This window comes from Ascaphus truei, chromosome 8 (genome assembly GCF_040206685.1).
Source record: "Ascaphus truei isolate aAscTru1 chromosome 8, aAscTru1.hap1, whole genome shotgun sequence".
Taxonomy (NCBI): Eukaryota; Metazoa; Chordata; class Amphibia; order Anura; family Ascaphidae; genus Ascaphus; species Ascaphus truei.
In genome coordinates, this window is record NC_134490.1 from 16,514,635 (window position 1) to 16,537,623 (window position 22,989).

At 43.3% G+C, this 22,989-nt stretch overlaps 1 protein-coding gene across 2 annotated transcripts in view; it reads left to right on the top strand.

Annotated features, from left to right (window-relative positions):
- Positions 1 to 22,989, top strand: part of CHST3 (carbohydrate sulfotransferase 3) — a 91,347-nt gene that overhangs the window by 61,204 nt on the left and 7,154 nt on the right. For both annotated transcript variants that reach the window (XM_075610609.1, XM_075610610.1), the window contains exon 2: positions 16,844 to 17,120. In XM_075610609.1, the coding sequence (XP_075466724.1) occupies positions 16,984 to 17,120 (137 nt within the window). In that variant the 5' untranslated portion in view covers positions 16,844 to 16,983. The remainder of the gene's footprint in view (positions 1 to 16,843; positions 17,121 to 22,989) is intronic.

Below are 22,989 nucleotides of genomic sequence, written 5' to 3' on the forward strand. Positions count from 1 at the left end.
TCCCACACCCACAGTCACTCCTACAGTACCAACCATTGTGACCAGGTACTGCCATCTACAGCACTTATTCCCTCACCTGCTGTTTCTGTAAATCTCCCAACATACCATTTAGATTGCAATCTCTGTGGGGCAGGGATTTACTTTCCTATTGTCTGATTTTGCTGTTCTTATTGTACAGTATTATTATATAATTCCCTATAACTGTCTGTATTGTCTCTATACATACATTCCAGTCTTGTAATCGCTTCTCCATTCTTCCTCCGTTTGTTTTACAATATGTTGCTAGTTTTGGTGTTGACGTTGCAGACCTAAATTTGATAAACTTTTTACGGAGCCTGAAAGCTTCAGTTCCAGCAATGTGTGTGTTTTTTTTTTTAATAAATCAGTTCTGTAGTAAGAAAAAATACTTTTAGCATTTTCTGTTTAAAAAACAACAACTTTGAAAGACTAATTTTTTTGTATTCTATTTTAACAAGCATGTTTGTTCCTATAGCAACCATTTACATTCCCCAGATCTAAAGATGTCGCCAAACTTCGCCGATCAATAGACGGAGAACAAATTGACCGGCAGCTATGCAGTTCTTTAGGTAAGTAGAGATTGCCCACATTAAACTATTGAAGTAAAAAAAAAAAACTAAAAAAACGGGAGCTTGAACTGCAGCTTTAAGGTTTGGTTACATATCACAATGGGTGCATCAGTGTAAACTGTATATTTTACTTAACATGCCCATGGGCAGGTGTGGCCAGCTCCAGTCCTCAAAGGTCACCAACAGGTCAAGTTTTCAGCACATCCCTGCTTTAGCTCAAACAGTGGCTCAGTCTGGTGTGTCCTGAGAACCTGACCTGTTGGTGGCCCTTGAGAACCAGAGCTGGGAACCCCTGATCTTCATGGTGCGTATATTCTCTGTCGCTGCGCGGCACCTGAACACGGTGTGGAATTTTAAAGCTGCTTCACAAAACCTGACTTATCATCCACTCTCACAATCGTGTCATTAAAACGTACAATCACTTGACGGATAGATTGGAGACGGCAAGTGAAATAAAATTAGACCTGTAATGATATTATGCTTTTTAGAGTTTGATTTTCTTTACCTTTTAAAGTTCCTGCTGTGTATTCTGCAGTCTTCACTTTGCACTCTGTTTAAATTTGCAGCTCACTTTGCAACACATCTCACACAAATCACTTAGCCGTGCAACACTTTTTTTTTTTTTTACAACCGCTGAAATTATTTCAAGCTGCAGTTCAAGCTCCTGTTTTTTTTTGTTTTTTTTACTTCAATAGTTTCATGTGGGCAATATCTACTTACCTAAAGGTCTGCATAGCTGCCGGTCAATTCGTTCTCCGTCTATTGATCGGCGAAGTTTGGCGACATCTTTAGATCTGGGGGATGTAAATGGTTGCTATAGGAACAAACATGCGTATTAAAATAGAATACAAGAAAATTGGTCTTTCAAAGTTGTTTTTTTTTTAAAAACAGAAAATGCTAAAAGTATTTTTTCTCACTACAGAACTGATTTATTAAAAAAAAACACATGCAGGATATTGCTTGAACTGCAGATAGGGGTGTGGTACTGTATATCTGAATCTCCCCTTTCAGTTTGAGGTATATGTTGTATAGTTTCTTTCTTTTGGGAGAGAGGGGGGAGGGGGATAGCTGCTATGCATCCAATAATGCCAGAAGATTCCTGATTAGTCTAGCATCATGTTGCATGGGTGTTTAATTAGTATAGCTTTGTTTCTCTCAGTTTGAGAACACATCACTTGGAAATATACAGTAAATGTGACACATGTCAGTACCTGTGTTTGAATCTACATTTAAGTCAATTCTGTAAAGTGCTGGGTATTTTATTGGCAAAATAATAAATAACTGATTCAGGCAAAGGCAACATGATCTAGTAACCCGCAGTTACTTCCATTATATGTATGGTTTAATATGATGGTTTCGGCGCAAGATGTGCGCTGGGTTGTAAATAATCTTTGCCCCAATTATAAGTCATCGGAGGAGTGATGTGTATTATTCTTGGAAGACATATGGATAGTGATGACAGATATGGGCTTTTTGACACATCTAATCTGCCTGTTTCCCAGATCTGTCACCTGGATTCAAAACGTCCTGCTCCCCTCATGTCTGTCCCAAGCATTTTCTAAGACTGTCGTGCAAACGAATGGACCATAACGTGTCTTACGGCACAGCACCATTTAGTGAACTTGGCCCAATCAACATAATAAACATGGCCCAATATCTTCTACACTTGTGAAAATCCCTTATTTCTTATTACACGGTATGGTGTTGTGTACATTGTTCATGTTGTATGAGAACAACACGGTAATAGTAATGTCGTCACTGCAGTTTGATAGCAGGTCCTGCCTTGTGCGACCTTCCTCTGCCTCAGGTACAAAATAGCAAATTGTAAGCTCTGTGTACATCGTCCCAGCAATATGTATTCAGGTAACTACATTGAAGTGAGTGACTTGTTTTATCTTCAGTATCTGGAACAGGGCAAGTTGTGAGCCACACCTGATTTCTTACAGTGTATAGCGAAACATGGAAAATATTAAATGAGTACTTTAAACAAACGCCCGAGACATGGTAGTAGTTAGATATTTTGACATATGTAAGTAAAGGGGAAGTCATTTCATGTTCTCCAATGCGGCCAATCAGAAACCCCCATTCAAGTCGATTAATAATTTTTGGCCGACTGCAGCGCGCTCAGTTGATTTAGAGTATATTAAGTTATCTTCTTAGTTTCTGAAACAGCCCAGTGAACCACAGGGGACAGTGAAAGTGCAGTTGTATGGGGCATGAAGAATTGACATTTTACAGGTAACACATGTTCTTTTCTCTGTGCGTTTTGTAGCATGATAACGTTCACGTTTAACAACCAGCAGTTACAAGGCTGTTCTATTGTAACGCTCCATGACCTTTTTAACAACGCCCATTAGATATGCTATGAAGTGAAAGAACTTGGTAACATAAGTGTCTAACATTTTTGTCATATTCGCTCCATAGTTTCAGAATTTTTTTTTCTCAACTTCAAATTTTTATTGAATTTTTTCATATCAAATAAAACATTGCATATTTAGAACTTTCAAACGTGGAATAAAAAATATTCTTATCAAAATTGTAACATGTTATCTGTTTGTAAACAAGCAAAAAAAACCAAGACACAACAAAAAAAAGGGGGGGGGGGAGGAGGGGGATAACAGGTGTGAGATCTCTGCTTCTGTTATTTTACTATTACTTACTTACTATGGGAACTTTCTTCAATACTTGTGTAGATGACTAACGTTCTTATTATTTCTTATATTTCTGGTTAGTCTTATTAAAAGGTGAACTATAGCTCATTCTTACTCATATTCTTACCCATACTTCAAAAGAGAACGCATTTATCTCAATCGTTGCCAGATTGTGGTTCTCTCTGCTCCTGAGATGTCTCTCTGGGCCAACCACGGCGTCCAGACTTGTATAAATTTGGGTTTGGTTTCAGAATTTTTTTAGCAGGTTTTTACAATCTACATTTAAATCGTCATCCCATGCTCCTTCTTTTTTTTCTTTTTTTTAACACAGGTTTGAAGAAGGGGGTCTCCGGAGCTGAACCCCATTAATTTCAGCTGCGGGGACCCCCTACTTCCAGAGATACTTACCTCCGTAGTAGGTGCCGATAACTGCTCTGCTCGACTATCAGGGTCCATGTTATGGCGGCGTTTCAAACCTCCCATGCCCTGCGGGCCAATAGGAAGCCGTGACATCATCCAGTGCGGCTTCCTATTGGCCCATGTAAACGTGGGAGCTTTAAACTTTAAAGCTCAGGCGGATCAGCTACCGGCACCTACTCCGGAGGCAAGTTTCTCAAGAAACAGGGAGCCCCCAGAGCTGAAATGAATGGGGTTCAGCTCCGGAGACATGCTTCTTCAATCCTGGGTAATGCAAAAATACGGATGTTTGCTGCACACCAAGGAAAAAAATGATTAATAGTGATACATTTACCAGTGCTCCTTAGTCCCAGGGAAGACCTGCGTATCATCCGCTGCATCCAATGTAATTAGTGGACAAGGTCACACGGATTTAAATCATAAAGAATTTATTTGTGCCATAGAACACACAACGTTTCGGCCTGCTGGCCTTTCTCTTCACTTGAGAAAATCTTGCCACTTGCCACTTCACTTGAGAAAGGCCAGCAGGACAAAACGTTGTGTGTTCTATGGCACATTACATTCTTTATGATTTAAATCCGTGTGCCCTGGTCCATGAATTACATTCAATTCTGGGTAAAGAATTAAAAAAAAAAAGGTGCTTGGATTGCTCCCTTAAAGTGATCTGAGAAGCACAATAGGAAATTCTACACAACACATCCTGCTTTCATTAGACAGATTCCACAGAGTATCCTTATACAATATATCCCTTTTTCGTTAGGGGCTAGCTAGTGGATTGTACCTAATTGAGGGGGCTGGAGAGATTCCAAAGTTGCAGTGACTTGGAATGAGTTACACAGTGTATTCACCGTGTTGGTTATACTGTATATAACAGGCCCTGCCACATGACCTCAGTTTCTCTCCAATTGAAAACAGCTGCGCGACTTGACGGCGAAGTCTGTAATTAGGACGTGAAAGTTAAGGGAAGATTCAAATGACATGGACTTGTTATTTCTCTCTCTCATCCATCTTCTATACTTCATGCATAATTCTTACTTGCTTCACAATGCATTACTTTGCAAATGTCTCACCCGAGTTTACAAATGTGATCGCACGACACTGGTTTTTATGCCTTACAACAGGGGTGGGCAACTCAAGGGCCACTAACAGGGCAGGTGTTCAGGATATCCCTGCTTCAGCACAGGTGGCTCAATCAGTGGCTCATTCGAAGGCAGACAAAGATTGAGCCACCTGTGCTGAAGCAGCTATATCCTGAACACCTGAGCTGTTGGTGGCCCTTGAGGACTATGGGGCCTATGCAGCAATTTGCGATATGTGTGTGTCGGCAGCGCGCTTAAATCTCCTGTGTTTGCCGGGAATTTGCCGCTAAATGCAGTAAATGGCGATTGTGAGGGAAATTGGTGAGTTGCACATGTTGCGAGTACAAGGCGCAGCGCTCCGCGTTCCTGCAGTCAGTGGCGGAAGACTGCATGTATCTGTATTTCACTTGAATGTGGCGTCAACCTCTGCACATAAATAAAAAAACCTCCTTCTTGCTTATAGCTTTCAGTTACTCACGGTAGTGACTGTCTTGCTGTTACTGACATTAGCAAACCTTTTACTGCTGTCCCTAATTAGATACTTTTAGAAACATACCTGGTGCAGTGCTACAGTTGTGTCTTCTGTTCTTTGACACGTGAAGAGGTGATACATGTGTGCATGTGTGCATGTGACTTGTGACATTTCATGTACATTTGTGTCTGTGTGTTGGACTATGTTGCAAAGCTTACATTTCAGTGAGTTGCTGTGTGTACTGTAACCCGTGCATGCAGCAAGAGGGGGATTAGGTCATGTATCTGTATTGAAGGAGAATTTGGCGGCAACTTTTGAAAATGAAAAAATCACCTCATGATAGTTTGACGCATTCTGTTACTCACAGCAGTGTGTTTCTTGCTGCTAGTGACATTAGCAAGGCTTTCACAGCGCTGTCCCTCAATAGATAGTTTTAGGAACATACCTGCTTCTTGTCATTCACAAGACAGACACCTTTGGCTAACATTAATAATATATTTTATTATAAACAACACATGTAACAGGTTCTGAATGACATGTAATACAAATAAAGTTGCGCTGTAAGAAGCAACAGTACAATGACACAACAATGTCACTAGCAGCTGAAATTTTCGGCTCTCGACTGCTTGTTGGTGCCTTCTTGTATTGCCGCAGCTTTTTGGCACTTTTCTTGCAAGGAGTTTCTCCCGCGCACCCCCAAGATCTTACTCGGCATCTACTGAATTCTGAGTGCTGCTTAATATGGCGAAATAGCCATTCTCGCCACCCCGCCGGCGCTTGATTTCCGGCAACAATTGCATATGCCGTTTTTCAGTTAACTCGCACACATACCGCCATCAACTGCATACTACATGCCAATCTCGCAATAAAACAGCCAAATTCAGCCTTCTCGCAAGTTACTGCATAGGCCCCTATATATATAGTGTGTGTATATACACACACACACACACACACACACACACACACACACACACACACACACACACACACACACACACACACACACACACACACACACACACACACCACACACATTGTGTGGTAATTGTTGGGGATTTTCAGAGCTTGCTGGGTATCTGTGTGTTTACTGACAAGACGCTCTGAAAAGCCCAAAGCAGAGCTAATTAAAAAAAATATTAGAGACACAAGTGCGCTTTCGAAAAATGTGGCTTATATGAGTAGTCTTTGAAAGGTCTCAGTGCGGTTTCCTGTAAAATGCACACTGAATAGTGTCCTAGTGATGTTATCTGGTTATCTCTAAACATGCATTTCTATTTTATTCTATTCTATTTTAAAACAGGGTAGGGGTGGTAATGTTGTAGAACTTTTAACGCATTCCATGCTGCATGAACATAGTGCTTGCCTGAAGGTACCTTAATAAAGGATCAACAAGACACTTTTTCTGGTAACAGGTTTAGGATAATTTCGACCACTAAGGAAAGGCCAATGAAATATAAATACGCCTTTTATAAAGACGGATTATTTAGGAAGGAAAAAATGTAAACTCCTCAAACATGATAGGTGCAATATGCAGTAATAAATCTTCCAACCTGTCAAAGTTCCTTTTACATAATTACAACACATCTTAAACTCTGCCTAGCATTTCCATGCCTGAAATATTGTTTTTGCGGGTGGAGGGGGAGGGGGATGTGGAGGGTGATATGGAGGGGTGGGCACAGTAGGATTCAGTTTATTTTAAAGACACAACTTGGGGTCTGATTCTATATGTGCCAAAGTAGCTCGATCGGTCACTTCGGCACAGTGAATCCCAGCCTGAGGGGCTGATTCTATAGAAGTGCTGATATATCTGCACTGGGTATCCAACCCCTCTTCGCCATTGACTGCTAGTGACATGCTGCTTAGTGAATCGCCCCCACAGAATAAGCTGTAATTGGACAGTAGAATGCAGTCATTCAGTATTGCTTTACATTCAAACTAAAGTCTTTCATTCCAACATGAGGGCCAGTGTTTTAATAATACCTAGTAACTTCACCCTAAGAAAGGTCCTATTTAAAGTCAAAATGTTGCACCTGGGCTTTTTATCTACAGGTGAGGACATGATGCTGAATTGAATGACTCCATGGTGAATGGGATCTCTTCAGGATGCCTCTTTGACACCTTAACAGCTTGACAATTGTTTATTTCTTTGGCAACATTTAAATTGTATGTGAATTCTATTGTATTGTATGTATGTATGTATGTATGTATGTAGCACGTATGTAGCACGCCACTGAAAATAGTAGCCTTCTGGGTGCAAACCGTTGGGGACTGGAATACAGATAAGATGGAAGCAGACCCTCCTGTACTTAGAAAAGTAAATAAAGTTTATTGTAAAATTACCAAAGTTTCAGCTCTCTACAGGAGCCTTTCTCAAGACTTTGTCCTAGAGAGCTGAAACGTAGATAGTTTCCAAGTCCTGGTGTGCCTGCTTTCATCATGTATGTATGTATGTATGTATGTTTGTATGTATGTATTATGTATGTATTATAGCAGGCTGAACCACCCTTGTCCTGGGCCCTACATAGGAATCACATGACTAAGACAGAAAATACATTGCCTGATTAACACCCAGACTTAACTCCACTACAGAAAACCTCCATTCAAGAACAGAGAACAGTGTCCTCGTGCATTAAAAAGCAGTCAATTTCATCTGATCTATAATAAGAACTTCTGCTGGTCATAAATGTCCGAGTAAGTAGCACTGATGGACGGTGCCTGAAGAATGGCATTTTACCGTGGGTTGGAGGAAATAAACCACAGAAAAGGTTACCAGACTTCAACCTGACAATTCATTTGGATAACTCTGTTGCAGCTCTTACCCCATTTAGATGGCTGGGAACAGGACTTTACTGCGTCCCTTCTTACTTTTAGTTGTAGTCGTTTGGGCAACTTTGATTCCAGAATTCATTAGAAATATTATTAAGAAGCTCCAATAAAATAATTAGGCATATTTTAAAGCATTAATATTGAATGGCACTTATTCACTTCACATGCTGCATTTGTTACTTCAGTATATTGGCTAATTTGAGTGGCCAGTAGATCGCATGCAATGGGAAACTATTCAGGAGCCTGGTTAGTAAAGTCATAGGTTTGTGACACTGATGGTATATATGTGTAGTATATATAGAACCGTAGGCAGGCCAAGATTAAACAAAATGTCCTGGTCACTTTGAAATCGTATTAATACGGATGTTGGTCACAGCATATGAAAAGATAAATGGAGAATACATAGCGTAATACTGTATAGTACTCAAGTAGTGGCGCTTGTATGTGCTAGAACGTGGGTGCCGTACAGGTAACTTAATCAACGGTGAAAAAAAAAAGGATAGGTGAAGTGAAAAAAGGTACATTTAATAAAAATAATTAAAAAGCAATAACAACAAGAATACAACATATTATGGTTGATGTTCTGGTGATGGTCGGCTATGTAAAATTGAAATCCTACTTGCAAAGCGCAGGTAGGAATAGCGCATTGAATAATGAGTGTGTGTTTGTCTCTCGTCAATGGCTATTGCAGCCCGGGAATCCTGTGTTGTGCATTGTAAATCGCATGGCAACAGCCAGGAATGGACTATCCATTGGACACAATGGGTACAGTGCCCAGGACCTATGAAAAAGTTTTGGGCCCCCAAAAATCTCTGATAACTCAAGAATGAGAAAAGAAAATTGCTAAATTACGGACTACATCTTCCAATTTTTGCAAAGGCGCATTCTCCATTGAGAGTAGCGCAAGTGAAGATGGTCGTTTCTGTTCCATGGTTGAACCAAGACAGTTCTTTATACTATATTATGGGACCTATACATTGTATACAATGCAAATATTTATCTATAGATTTATCTTGGGGGGCCTACGATGATGAGTGCTCAGGGCGAACAAAGACTTTTATCCAACCCTGACAACAGCTACTGTGTTTTGGCTTTAGCGTGTTACAGAACATATGTCTCCAAGCTGACCACATTCTAATCATACCTTCCAGAAAATGTCTAAACAGCAAACGTTCAACCTATTCTGCTTTTATTAGGAAATGCCTCATCTGTGATCACAACATTATTTGAATCTGCGGTGCAATGGAAATCCGTCTGCAAGCAATCTTTCAACGGGTCGTTGTTTATACTGTAATTATCACCAAGGCCTGGCTTGATTTTATGTTTATATTGTAACAATCGAGGGGGGGGGGGCGGCGGGGGCTTCTCTTTGACATAATGAAACAGAAATCTGTGGATCATTACATTTCCCATCCTACTGAATGAAGAAAAGCTCTGTAGCACGGTTATACTATATAGCACTATATGTTATATATATGTTATATAGCACGGTTATACTAAACCTTAATGGGATTTATTCTCTCTCTTCCATTGACAACCCCAGTTGGTTCCATCTTACAACCTATAGAAACAGGTGCCGTTTGAGAGATTCTCATCCCAAACCTATAGAACCGCAGTTCCTAGCCTGTTGTACGTGTACATCTTACAGACTGCTTTGTACTACTAAAGCAAGAGTGGCCAACTCCAGTCCTCAACAGGTGAGGTTTTAAGGATATACCTGCTTTAGCACAGGTGGCTCAGTCAACGACGTCGTTGACTGAGCCACCTGTGCTAAAGCAGGTATATCCTTAAAACCTCACCTGCTGGTGGCCCCTAAGGACTGCAGGTAGCCACCCTTGTGCTAGAGCTTTAAATGCAGCAGTACTCGCTGCACAATCTTGTCCGCGAGATATTTACCGGTAAAGGTAGCCCGTCGCCGTCCCCTCCAGAGAAAACAAGGCGGCGTTGTAGATCACACCCGCTGCGGTTTCCTTTTTTCCCGTGTGATTGAAGGATTTAAATACCAATAAGTTCCAGCAGTGAAGATCCGTCTTGATATATCTTGAGTCCACGCTATGCCAGATTTGAATCGGTGCAGAAAAGGAAGGGACCTACGAGAGAGTACATTTGTAAATGTGCCTTGTTAACAAAATAACTGTAAAATGATGAAGGCAATGAAGATAGCAAATAAGACTTATCAATTGTTCTGTTCTATGTTTACATTTTGCATCATCTAGCACTGGGGTGCTCAACACCAGTCCTCAAGCCCCTCCCCCCCCCCAACAGGTGTGGTTTTCAGGATATACCAGCTTCAGCACAGGTGGCTCAATCAGTGGCTCAGTCACAGACTGGGCCACCTGTGCTAAAGTAGGGATATCCTGAAAACCTGACCTGCTGGTTGCCCTTGAGGACTAGAGTTACCTGTTATAAGGGGCTTCTGATTGAGCCACCTGTCCTGAAGCAGGGACTGATTGAGCCACCTGTGCCAAAGCAGGGATATCCTGAGAACCTGAGCTGTTGGGGCGGCTTGAGGACTGGAGTTGAGTGCCTCTGGTCCACCTCTATTAATATTTCTCCGTTACCGTGTGTCCATCATTAAACGGCACCGTTTTTGCCGTGCCCCATCCAAGTGCACAACATCTGTTTGGAAATTCAGTTAATTCCAGGTTTGTTCTGCATACACTCTCTCTAAACTCAGATGGACACCAGTCTGATTACTTAGTTGGATTTTTTTGTTGGCAAAATATCTCTCTGCTTTTCCACCCGACATTAACAATTGTAGGCTAATGTCACAAATAAATATGAAGAAGTATTGTGGGGCTCCATAACGAATAATAGTCAGGACTTCAAATGTTTTCAGGACTTCTGCAGCATGCACCCTGGTTGTTGTGAAAATTATATATATTTATTACGTTGGTCATATCTCGCTGTGTTGGTCCTTCTCTTTATTAAATGCCCACATTTGGTTGTGCTGCCTCGTGCGTTCATGCTACAGAACTTCCTGGGACCCAAAAAACATCTTCCAGGCGGGTAATTTCCAAGCAAGGAGGATTTTAAAAAAAACATTGAGATTAACAGTCCGGATGAGGACCACTGGAACCACCTAGTTTTCCTATTTGTTGTGAAACCTCAAACCCTATTAGATCATTGGCTTATTCCCGTAATTAGGGTACTCTTGAATCTATCCCAAGCAATTTTTTATTCCCTTACTGTATTAGCGTCCACCATCTTTGTTGGGAGGTTAATGCCATGAAGTTTCCACCATTTCCGGGAAGAAGTACTCCATCATACTGTATTTCTCCTCAGCCTCCCGCTCTCTTGTTTCAGAGTATGACCTCTTCTATTAGCACTTTCTTTCCTGGCACTAATGCAATAAAAAAACACCACTGGGTATTATTCATTCTGCGATAGCTATTATCAGTCGTTTAAGAACCATTCAAGCTCCTACCTGCCAGCTCATGCATCCGCACTGATCATGATGCAGGTGCGTCCGTCTTCAGATCTTATAAGTTGCTAACCGTTTAGAAAAAGAGAACCAGAAAGCCACGACTTCACGGGAAGTTGAGGTCACTGCTTTCTCTTGGCGACTCGGCGGCCATCTTTGCAGTATTTTCAGCAACTACAAACATTTGTAATCCTTTATTACTGGGAATCGGGAGGGTGCACAGGTGTCTAGGGGACCACAAATCAGCTCACAGGGCCCCTCCCCCTGGCTCAGGTAAGGTAAAACATATATCATTTTGGAGGTTGATGCTTTAAATCCACTAAATAATGACGATTTCCAAGATCTTCTGATTTTCCTTTGGAAGTTCGTTATATATTTTGAAAGCTTGTAATCTTTTAGTGTATTCCATAATAACTGTAAACATGTTGGCACATCTTTAGCATACCATTTTGTAAAGTTAATGGAGAGTAAGTGCCTTGATGTTAAAGCTGCAGAACAAACAATATCCTGTATGTGTAGCATTTAAACAAACAAAAAAAAAATGTAAAGACATTTTAATGTATTGTAATGTAGCAAGCATTTTTGTTTCTATAGCAACAATTTACAAAGTCACATCCCCTTTGTCTTATATGAGAGGCTCTGGGTCTTGAGCCCTGCCCTCTTTCTAGCAGTGCACCACTTGCATCCAGTGCCTGCCTGGTCACATGATCTTCCACACAGAACTTTGCATCTTGGGTACTCATCTGCAGCACTGACAGTGATTTAAAGAACCCCCAGCCGAATCTTTAGCGATTGATTACAGGAGAACGGATCGATCGGCAACTTGGCTAATCACTTGTCAGTGTGTAGACTGTGTTGATGCACATATTGAATGGAAATGTTTTAATACATTTTTAAAAAAACGGCAGCTTGAACTGCAGCTTTAAGTGTACAAATATTAAAGGGATCAAATTTCATTAGCCCCACTTTGCTTTAATTTTTCTGCGTCCTCTGTGTTTGTAACTTCCATCCATGTAACTCTTTAGCCATCAATATTCTTCTCTGCTCAGGTGTTAAGATGGGTGACAGACCAGCAAATTTAAATACGAAAGTCACACCGTGACACGTACAATCACAAATATCGCTACATGTGCAAAAAAGCCTAACTCTTCAGTCGTGTCCAAAGTAGTAGTTACCAGGACAAAGTATGGCCGACGTTTTTGGCAAACTGAAATAATGGCCTTTATTAAACTGTTTCTGAAAATTTTTTTTTTACATAAACTCTTAAAAAGAAAGAGTTATTGGATCATTAAATAATGACACCTGATATCAGGAAGAAGAAGGTTTAAGTATGGACTATTTGCAGAAAGGGATATATTTTTGGATTGCTGCTTTCCAATATATTTTGTCTTGAAGTTGAAGGCACTTCGGGGAATTGTAACTAGAGATGATGGAATCCCTAAGGAATTCATTGTCAGGAGAATTTCTCAGACTTGTGTCGGACTTGGCTCTAAATCAGGGGTGGGCAACTCCTGTCCTCAAGGGCCAACAACAGGTCAGGTTTTTGACTGAGACACCTGTGCTGAAGCAGGGCTATCCTAAAAACCTGACCTGTTGATGGCCTTTGAGGACAGGAGTTGTCCACCCCTTCCCTAAATGGTCCCTTATCTAATCAGCTAATTAAACCAAATGACTCATTACTCTCCATCCCCGTGCAGTTTCCCCATCTGGTTTTACTTGGCTATGAATCAGAAATCTATGAATCGTGGTTCCCGTAAGGATTCGTTGAGGATGTAATGTTCTTTTCCCTTATGAATTGGGCCAGCATCCAGTCACACAGGAGTCCCGTAGGCTATCCCCGTAGGCTATCATACGTAAATGTGCTTTCTCCTGTTACTGAAGTGTGTGTGGTGTGTGTGTGTGTGTGTGTGTGTGTGTGTGTGTGTGTGTGTGTGTGTGTGTGTGTGTGTGTGTGTGTGTGTGTGTGTGTGTGTGTGTGTGTGTGTGTGTGTGTGTGGTGGGGAGGGGTGGTTGACGCAAATAAAATCCATATGTCTGCTCGCTTTCCAGGAAAACTCTAATGGATAAATAACATTTAAACATACTTCCTGAAGCACAGGCCCGAGTAGGACCTTTGAGAAAACTGAGCCTTCTTGGGCAGTTTATCGCTGGGATTCCCCCTGCACGAATGACAGAGGATTTCCCAGCCACAAGCCGCTTCCATTAAATAAAGTGCAGTGCGTGCGTGTGTGTATAATAACATTGTAAAATTGAGTTGCTACCAACAGAGCATCATAGACAGAACTGCGAGAATGAAAAGAAGAAATGTTTGTGTTGGCACTAGTGGGTTGATTTGGACGTTAATGAGAGGAGACTTTCAATCCACTGGGTTGTCATGATCAGTATTGAACATCTAAAAAAGAAGCCCGCATTATTTTTGAGTAAATGATGGAGAATAAAAAAGAAATCATTCACTCACATTTAAAGCAGCAGTACTATAGTTTAAGTTCTTTCAAATCTCAGGCTGTCTCACATTTTAACCTGGTCTGTAACTGTTTCATACGCTCATAATATATATTTTCTTTAACTGTGCATGCAATGTCTTGTATATAATGTATACCCTGTTCATTTATGTAACTGTACTTGTAACCATGTATTATTTGTTTAACTCTGTGCCCAGGACATACTTGAAAACGAGAGGTAACTCTCAATGTATTACTTCCTGGTAAAATATTTTATAAATAAATAAATAATAAAATATTCCCCACTTTTTTCTTATTTGTTTATGTAAAGCCTGTGGCAAAGTATCATTCGGTGAAGGAAGAAAGTATCCAGGAACACGGACTTGATGATAATCAGGTGATTCATTCAGCAATGCAGTCTTTGTCAAGGTGAGTCCTTACCTTGACAAAGACTACATCGCAGTTGAAACGTTGGATGTTTCTTCCCTCACTGTGTTCCGTTGTGACATTGCAGAATTCTCTCCTCCTCTGAGCACCGGCAACTTACAATGCAATTGCAATATATAATTCTAAAACTGACTGAAGGATTGATTGAAACTGAAAGGCGGCCATTATGTTAGGCACACAATCAGCATTTTTACAGATTTATAACAGGAGCACCAAGCGATTGCCAGCTTAGGTAAGAATGTAGAAATATACATTGTCACATGCTTTACATATAAAAATAATAAGAAAAGGTGGAAAGTAGTATTGCTGCTTTAACGTGTGTGTGTGTGTGTGTATATGTGTATATATTTGGAAGAAGAGACCAGCATGGTCTAATTATCTGCACCAGACAAAATTAATGCAAAATAGAGGGGGTTTATTAACCCATAACACAGAGGAGCACAAACTTTTCCTGCTGCGCCACGCTGTCTGGCCTGCTCCAGATTCGTGCCCCCCCCCCTCCTACCTGCAGACGCGTCTGGTCACGTGACCCGTGGCATCATTTGACACCTATGACGTCACATGACCCCGCGGCATTTGACGCCGGGTTGTCATGGATATGCGTCAAATTCTGAATCCCGGTAAGTTTTCTTGTTGCAGAGGCCTCACGCGATCCTACGGCATTTAATTAAAAAAAATTATTTCATTTAAATGCCTGGGAGAAGAGCGCGGGACCTCCGCAACTGCCCGCGCCCCACCAGACAAATCTCCCGCCCCCCTGTGGGGCGCACTCCTGCCATAACACACAGATTAAGGAGCCCCTGTGTGTTATGGGTCAATAAACACACTCTTTTGCATTCATTGTGTCTGGTGCAGATAATTAGAACATCTGGTCTCTTCTTCAAGATAGATAGATATTGTACTATATACTGTACTGTAGATTAATTACACAACTGCATTGTATACCAGTAATCGGGGGAGAGCCACACTCTTCCAGAGAAGACATTGGACCTTAAACCAGGGGCTCCTTCAAACACCAATTCCTCACAATAGTGTTCTTCTCAGTTTACATGCAACCTTTCTTGGGTGTCTTTGAATATGTGAAAGGGCCTTTCACTGCTGTGTTGATTGAATACCCTGGTTACAATAGGTCTGTTTTCCATAGAGAGACAATTAGAGAGTTTTACCTTTTGAACTAGAAGGCAGTTTTCCAGATGCAGCCTCACCTGCCAAACGGAGTTTCTTGGGAATTGTGAGGAGACCTGTGCGGTATTTTATAGCTCATTGGGTGTGACACGCGTTCTCGCTCTGAGTTTAACCCTTACATTGCTACATAGATCTATTTATATTGATCACCATAGTAGAGGTTGTTCTGGTTGGACACAATTTGGGGGAGACTGGGAGCGCTGCAATTTTGGAAAAGTACAATAACCCGTTTTTGGCTGTATTTTCCTATGCAAAAGACGTTGTTGGCAAATGAACTGGGTGTGGTCATGTTTCATATTGCAGCCTATGGCCTGCTGCTTTGTGTTTAGTTCTATTTAACCCTTACCATTTGGATGGTGCAATGCATAATGTAATAACCACATAATATCCCTACAGTTTTAAGACAATTTGGTGGCAAATGCTGCCAATGAGCCATAATTACAGCCAAAGTCTTTGATAACGTTTTGAATTGTCACACATGGCCAAAAGATCAATAAACACACCAGCTCTAAATTATGTCCAGATGAATGAGACAATTGAGTTTATGAGCTCCTGCACTTAAGAAAAGTCTCTTTTTATTTAGCAAAGCATGAATCAACAGGAGCCGGCACACCAACTCCCTGAATGCTAATATCCTTTCAAGTACAAACTAATTTGCCTACAAAACTGGTAGCATTTCACCATTGGAGTGTTTGAATAACATTTAAGATTTTAATTATTCATCAAGAAGGCAAACAAATGAAAAATAATGTAAATGTTGCACTTTTCGCAGCTAGATTTACATCATTCAATGCACATATTTTTCTATGTATATTAATCCTAGAAAGCTACAGGGAAATAAAGTGATTTGCCAAATATTACATGAAGTGTAAGTGGCACAGGCTGGAATTGAACACACAATCTTGTGCATGGAAGCTACATTAAACACGATGCTATGCCTCTCCCTTTTAAAGTATTGTGATGCCCAATAAAACTGATTAAAAGTACATTTCTACTAGTCACTGCCACAGAAATGTCCCAGGCATAACAAGGAACCCTGTAGAAACAAGTTTGAACAAGCTTTGGAATAGTAGTAATGCCAATATAAACTCTAGAACAAAAGGATAAGCCATTGAAAAATGGGTGGCCCTGTTGTGTTCTAATGTGCAATCATAGTTTTGTAGTCTTTCAGAAAATATATTATGGTGGGCTGCTGGTTGAAGGTGTATTTAATGAGTATGGCATATTGACATTTTCTACTACTTATCTGCATTTTGTACCTTAGACTTTATTTACCATGTTAAATATAATTACTTTATTTGTCCTTTTCCACAGGAAAAAAAAACCAGACATACTCCACGAGGAGATATGAACACTGAAGCAATGCCTCAGATATAGCTTCTGAATGAAGGGGACCTGGGAGTCCTCCCACCCAGACAAAAAGAAGGAATAAGCCATTGGATGAAGTCTCCACCATGGATAAAATACCAAGCTTGCCCATGGACTTTCGAGATGTGCTACGGACCATCAGAATGAAGACCAAATATGCTCTCTTCCTGGGTTTTGTGGTGGTTCTGGTCATCATTGAAAAAGAAAACAAGATCATCTCCAAGTAAGAGACTGAGATACAGTATGGGTAAAGAGCAGAGTGCACAATATGTTGTCACGTTCGTTCAATCCAATAAAGTCACAATAGGATAGTATTGAAGCTGTTCAATAACATTGACTAAAACAACAAAGATTTGTTGCCGTTTCTGGTTGCAAAATGGAGCCAGGAATCCCCGGCCACCTTAGGGTGATATCTAAATTGTATTGCATGTCTTTATTGAAGTGAAACTTCCTTAGTGGCACCTCATTCGTGATGGGGCAAAAAAGAATTGTGGAGACAGAAATGAAACGGATGTGACGTCAGTGCTGGCAGTTGAGGCCGGGCTGAGCCAGACCCCAACACTCACATCACACCCGCTCCACAAATCAGATGCGGCGGCGGCGGCGATAGCCGCCGGCGCCGCTCCTAATCGCCCCCCCACCCCCTGAGTCCCACCCCCCTCCACACATTGTGACATATGCGGCGGCGATAGCCGCCGCTCCTAACGGCCGCTGCCATGCCGCGCATGCGCAGTTGTGACGGCGCCGCTGATTCCCCGCCCGTTCCCCGCCCATTGATATGCTGCGCATGCCCGGTAGTCATGGCGACGCTCGAGACGCCATGACTCTCCTCACAGGGACACTGAAGCCCACACTGCTCCCCGGGGCTCTATGCAGGCACTGATCTCCTGCGGCCTCTCCTCCCGGTGCATGCCCCGGCCGAGGCATAGATCTGCTCCGGTAACGGGGGGGGAGGAGGGGGGTGATGAGTGCGCTGCGTCCCCCACGTCCCCCACGTCCCCCACAGCACCATCAGAAGCCTCCGAGTCGGCTCCAGCTAACGATGACGCGCTTCTTCCTCTCCCCCCGCCGACACTGCCTCCATCTCCTCTGTGCCGCGATCTGGTAGGAATGGGGGGGGTTGGGGGGCGGACTGCTGAAAGGGTCTGGGTGCAGGGAAAGGATAAGGGTGCAGGGAAAGGACAATTGTGCTGGGGGGAGGACAAGTGTGCTGGGGAGAGTCAGGAGAGAGGGGGGCAGGACACACACACACACATACATACACACTGACACATACACACATACTGACTCACATACACACACTGACTCACATACACACACACACACACATACACACTGACTGACACACACACACACTGACACACACCCCCACACACTGACTGACCCCCCCCACACACACTGACTGACCCCACCCACCCCCCCCACACACTGACTGACCCACCCCCCCACACACTGACTGACCCCCCCCCCCCCCACACACACACTGACTGACCCACCCCCCCCCACACACACTGACTGACCCACCCACCCCCCCACACACACACACTGACTGACCCACCCCCCCCCCCCCACACACTGACTGACCCCCCCACACACACTGACTGACCCCCCCACACACTGACTGACCCCCCCACCACACACTGACTGCCCCCCCCCACACACTGACTGACCCACCCACACCCCCCCCACACACTGACTGACCCACCCCCCCCCCACACACTGACTGAAACCACCCACCCCCCCACACACTGACTGACCCCCCCCCACACACACTGACTGACCCACCCCCCCACACACACTGACTGACCCACACCCCCCCACACACTGACTGACCCCCCCACAACTCCCCCCACACACTGACTGACCCACCCACCCCCACACACTGACTGACCCACCCACCCCCACACACTGACTGACCCACCCACACCCCCCCCCCACACACTGACTGACCCACCCACACCCCCCCCCCACACTGACTGACCCACACCCCCCCACTGACTGACTGACCTCCCCGCACACTGACTGACTGACTGACCCACCCACACCTCCCCGCACACTGTCTGACTGACCCCCGCACACTGACTGACTGACCCACCCACCCACACCTCCCCGCACACTGACTGACTGACCCACCCACACCTCCCCGCACACTGACTGACTGACCCACCCCTCCCCGCACACTGACTGACTCACCCACACCTCCCCGCACACTGACTGACTCACCCACACCTCCCCACACACTGACTGACTCACCCACACCTCCCCACACACTGACTGACTCACCCACACCTCCCCGCACACTGACTGACTCACCCACACCTCCCCGCACACTGACTGACTGACCCACCCCTCCCCGCACACTGACTGACTCACCCACCCCTCCCGCACACTGACTGACTCACCCACACACCCCCGCACACTCTGACCCACCCCCGCACACTCTGACCCACCCACATCCCCCGACACACTGACTGACACACACACTGACTGACACACACACTGACTTACACATACACACTGACACAAATACACATACACACTGACTGACACACACACACACACACACACACACTGACTGACTGACTGACTGACATACACACACACACACACACTGACTGACTGAATGACTGACTGACGTACACACACACTGACACACATACACACAAGGAATTCACACTTAGTGCAAATAGCTAATACATGGGATGTGTGCCGAGCACGCGCATTCTAAGTCAAATTTATTTGCGTTTTGTAACTGAAATTGTATTTTGATTTTTAATTAAAACATCACCAACACAAATACAATTTCTGTGATAAAAGTCAAAGAAGTTTCACTTACTATGCGCGTGCTCAGCACACACAGCTTTTTTTTTATATAGCGCCATAAATGTACATAACGCTTCACAGTAGTAATACATGTTGTAATCATATAAATAACAAATAATAGAAATAACAGGTCATGGGAATAAGTGCTTCAGACATAAATGTAACATTAAGGAAGAGGAGTCACTGCCCCGAGGAGCTTACAATCTAATTGGTAGGTATGGAGAACATATAGAGACAGTAGGAGGGAATTCTAGTAAGTGCGCCTGCAGGGGGCCAAGCTTTATGTATCATGTGTCCAGGATTATCCACGGTTTTATTCATATGCTTCTTTAAGCAAGTGTGTCTTAAGGTGGGTCTTAAAGGTGGATAGAGAGGGTGCTAGTCGGTTATTGAGGGGAAGGGCATTCCAGAGGTGCGGGGCAGAAAGTGAGAAAGGTTTAAGGCGGGAGAGAGCTTTAGATACAAAGGGGGTAGAAAGAAGACATCCTTGAGAAGAACGCAAGAGTCGGGATGGTGCATAACGAGAAATTAGGGATGAGATGTAAGGAGGCGCAGAAGAGTGTAAAGCTTTAAAAGTGAGGAGAATTGAGTGTCTAAATATCTAAATCCATCTTACCTATTTCGTGCCCTACCATTCATGGATTCGTCAGAACTACTGTACAGGCATACCCCGCTTTAAGTACACTCACTTTAAGTACCTCGCGAGTAAGTACATATCGCCCAATAGGCAAACGGCAGCTCACGCATGCGCCTGTCAGCACGTCCTGAACAGCAATACCGGCTCCCTACCTGTACCGAAGCTGTGCGCAAGCGGGGAGACTAGAGAGCCTGTTACAAATGCGTTATTTACATCAGTTATGCACGTATATGATGATTGCAGTACAGTACATGCATGGATAAGTGGGGAAAAGGTAGTGCTTCACTTTAAGTACATTTTCGCTTTACATACATGCTCCGGTCCCATTGCGTACGTTAATGCGGGGTATGCCTGTATATGCTAAATGGTAACGCTAATGTACTGTGCCTTCGTTTTAGCCTTCAGTGCAATATTGCTTGGTTCTAAATAAACACTTAAATTCCCTTTCCTCCCCTAGATTATGGCCAAGCTTGGAAACATGCAACATTTTCACTGAAGTTCACAAACCAGACACAATTTGCCCAACCCCTCCCCCTCCCCTTCCCTTTTTTTTTCTTTCCACAAACGGTTAAAATTTGCACACACAAAAAAAAAAATTCACCAAACATTTAAAAAAAGTCAATTAGTAAGTCTTGAAAATGCAATATTTAGGATAAAATTGCACACACAGAAAATCCCGAAACATTTCAAGACAATCGCACATCTCCACTTAAGCTCTCCTCCTAGGGAAAATACGATTCAAATCTGCAGCACATCAGCATGCCTGTAATGTTGATTTTGTATCTGTGATCGTAAAATAAAACAGACGCCTTCTCTGTAGTAGATTTTTATTCCAATTTGCTATTTAAAGGGAACGAAAGGCATTAAGATTGGGCAGTGCAGCTGTATTTATTGGCAGGCAGCACAAGGTCTCAGTTGTCTAATCCAGTTTAGATGGTTTCAGATTGCTAAAGGGCATAGATATGCTCAGTATCACTTTATAGAACACCATTGCGGGGGTGGAGGAGTGCATACCTTGTATATTATCTGCAGCTTTAACAGTATAAATATATCATTCATTTTCTGATGTCTCTTAAGAAATTCCGCTGTTGATCTGCTATCAGCACATATAACATGGACAATTGTTGGTCTAATTCAAACAGTGGCCTATGCTATAATCCAGGGGTGCTCAACTCCAGTCCTCAAGCCTCCCACAACAGGTCAGGTTTTCAGGATATCCCAACTTCAGCACAGGTGGCTCAATCAGAGGCTCAGACTTCGACTGAGCCTCTGATTGAGCCACCTGTGCTAAAGCTAGGATAGTAGTGTAGGAGGACCCTATGGCCTTTTTCTAATGTGTGTGCTTTAGCAAGAAACTAGCGTTCCCCAAAGACACATTTCTGGTCTTGTCTCATTAGAAGAGAGAGAGGGGGGAGGAGGACATTTTCGGAAAGCTGTATACACGGCTATTGGTCTGTGCTGCAGAGACGCAACTAGAGGATTACGCGAGGCGTCTTTTTGTATTTAGGTGTCTTTCTTACTAAAATGACCAGTTAACAATGTAAAGGTATTTGCCTAATGTCTTGTACTGATGAATTCTGTACAGCTGTGGAATCACTTAACGGCACTTTGCCATCTCCATAAATGTGTAGCTACTCCTAGTGTAAAATAAACATAAGGCCTGGGCCATGGTACAAAATACAGCGCTGAGCCAGGAAACTTACCTCCTGCAGCCGGCATGTGTGGGGCTTTGGTAGACGCTTCCGCGGGCGTGTGGAATTGCAGCCGACAGATCATTTAATTTTTTGCGCTGAGGGAAGCGGAGGGCCGGTCACGTGACCGGCAACAGCCAATGGCACTCTGTGACGGCGCAGTGACGTGGCACCCTAGCCCCGCCTCCCACCCCGCCTCACAAGCGCGCTCGCTGACGCTCATGCAAGGACACAGAAAAGCTCCTGTTTGAGTAGGAGAGCATGAGCGTCAGCGCGGCACAGCGCTGTATTTTGTAGCATGGCCCCAGCCTAATATGTAAACCACAGCAAGGCCTTCAGCAGGGCTCTTAAACTAGCTTTCCAAAGGGCCTGGTCGGAAAAGATTTAAGAGCAGAAGGGCCACAAGGTTATTGTTGTGTAATTTATTGTATTTAAACATTTTACAATCCTTTATAACATCTATACCGTATACATTTACATTACCTTAAATAACAAGTGAGCGTCAATGTAAAAAACTGCACTTGGATGTTATGAAATTACCAGGGAATAAAAAAAAAATATCCAGGGGCCACTTCAAGGCCTTCTGTGAGCCGCCATTTGAAGAGACCTGGTCTACAGTGTTGATTCAACCTTGTACCCGTCTACACTGGCCTGTAACCCCACGTTATTAATGAACAAAGAGCGTGTTCCCCGCAGTGTGAGGTTTCTCAGTACATATTTCATTGGAAGGCTTAAATGCAATCCCACATAGTCGGACAGATTAATTTCTTAGGGCCTCTGAATAGGGACGTGTTTGTCAAGCAAGAAGTTATATTTACCCATATCCCACCCTGTCCTTATCAGAGAGTCCATAAAATTAACCGGAAGGGGGGGGGGGAGAGGGGGGGGTGGGAGAAGGGGGGGAGAGGGGGGGTGGGAGAAGGGGGGGGGGGCTGGACTCT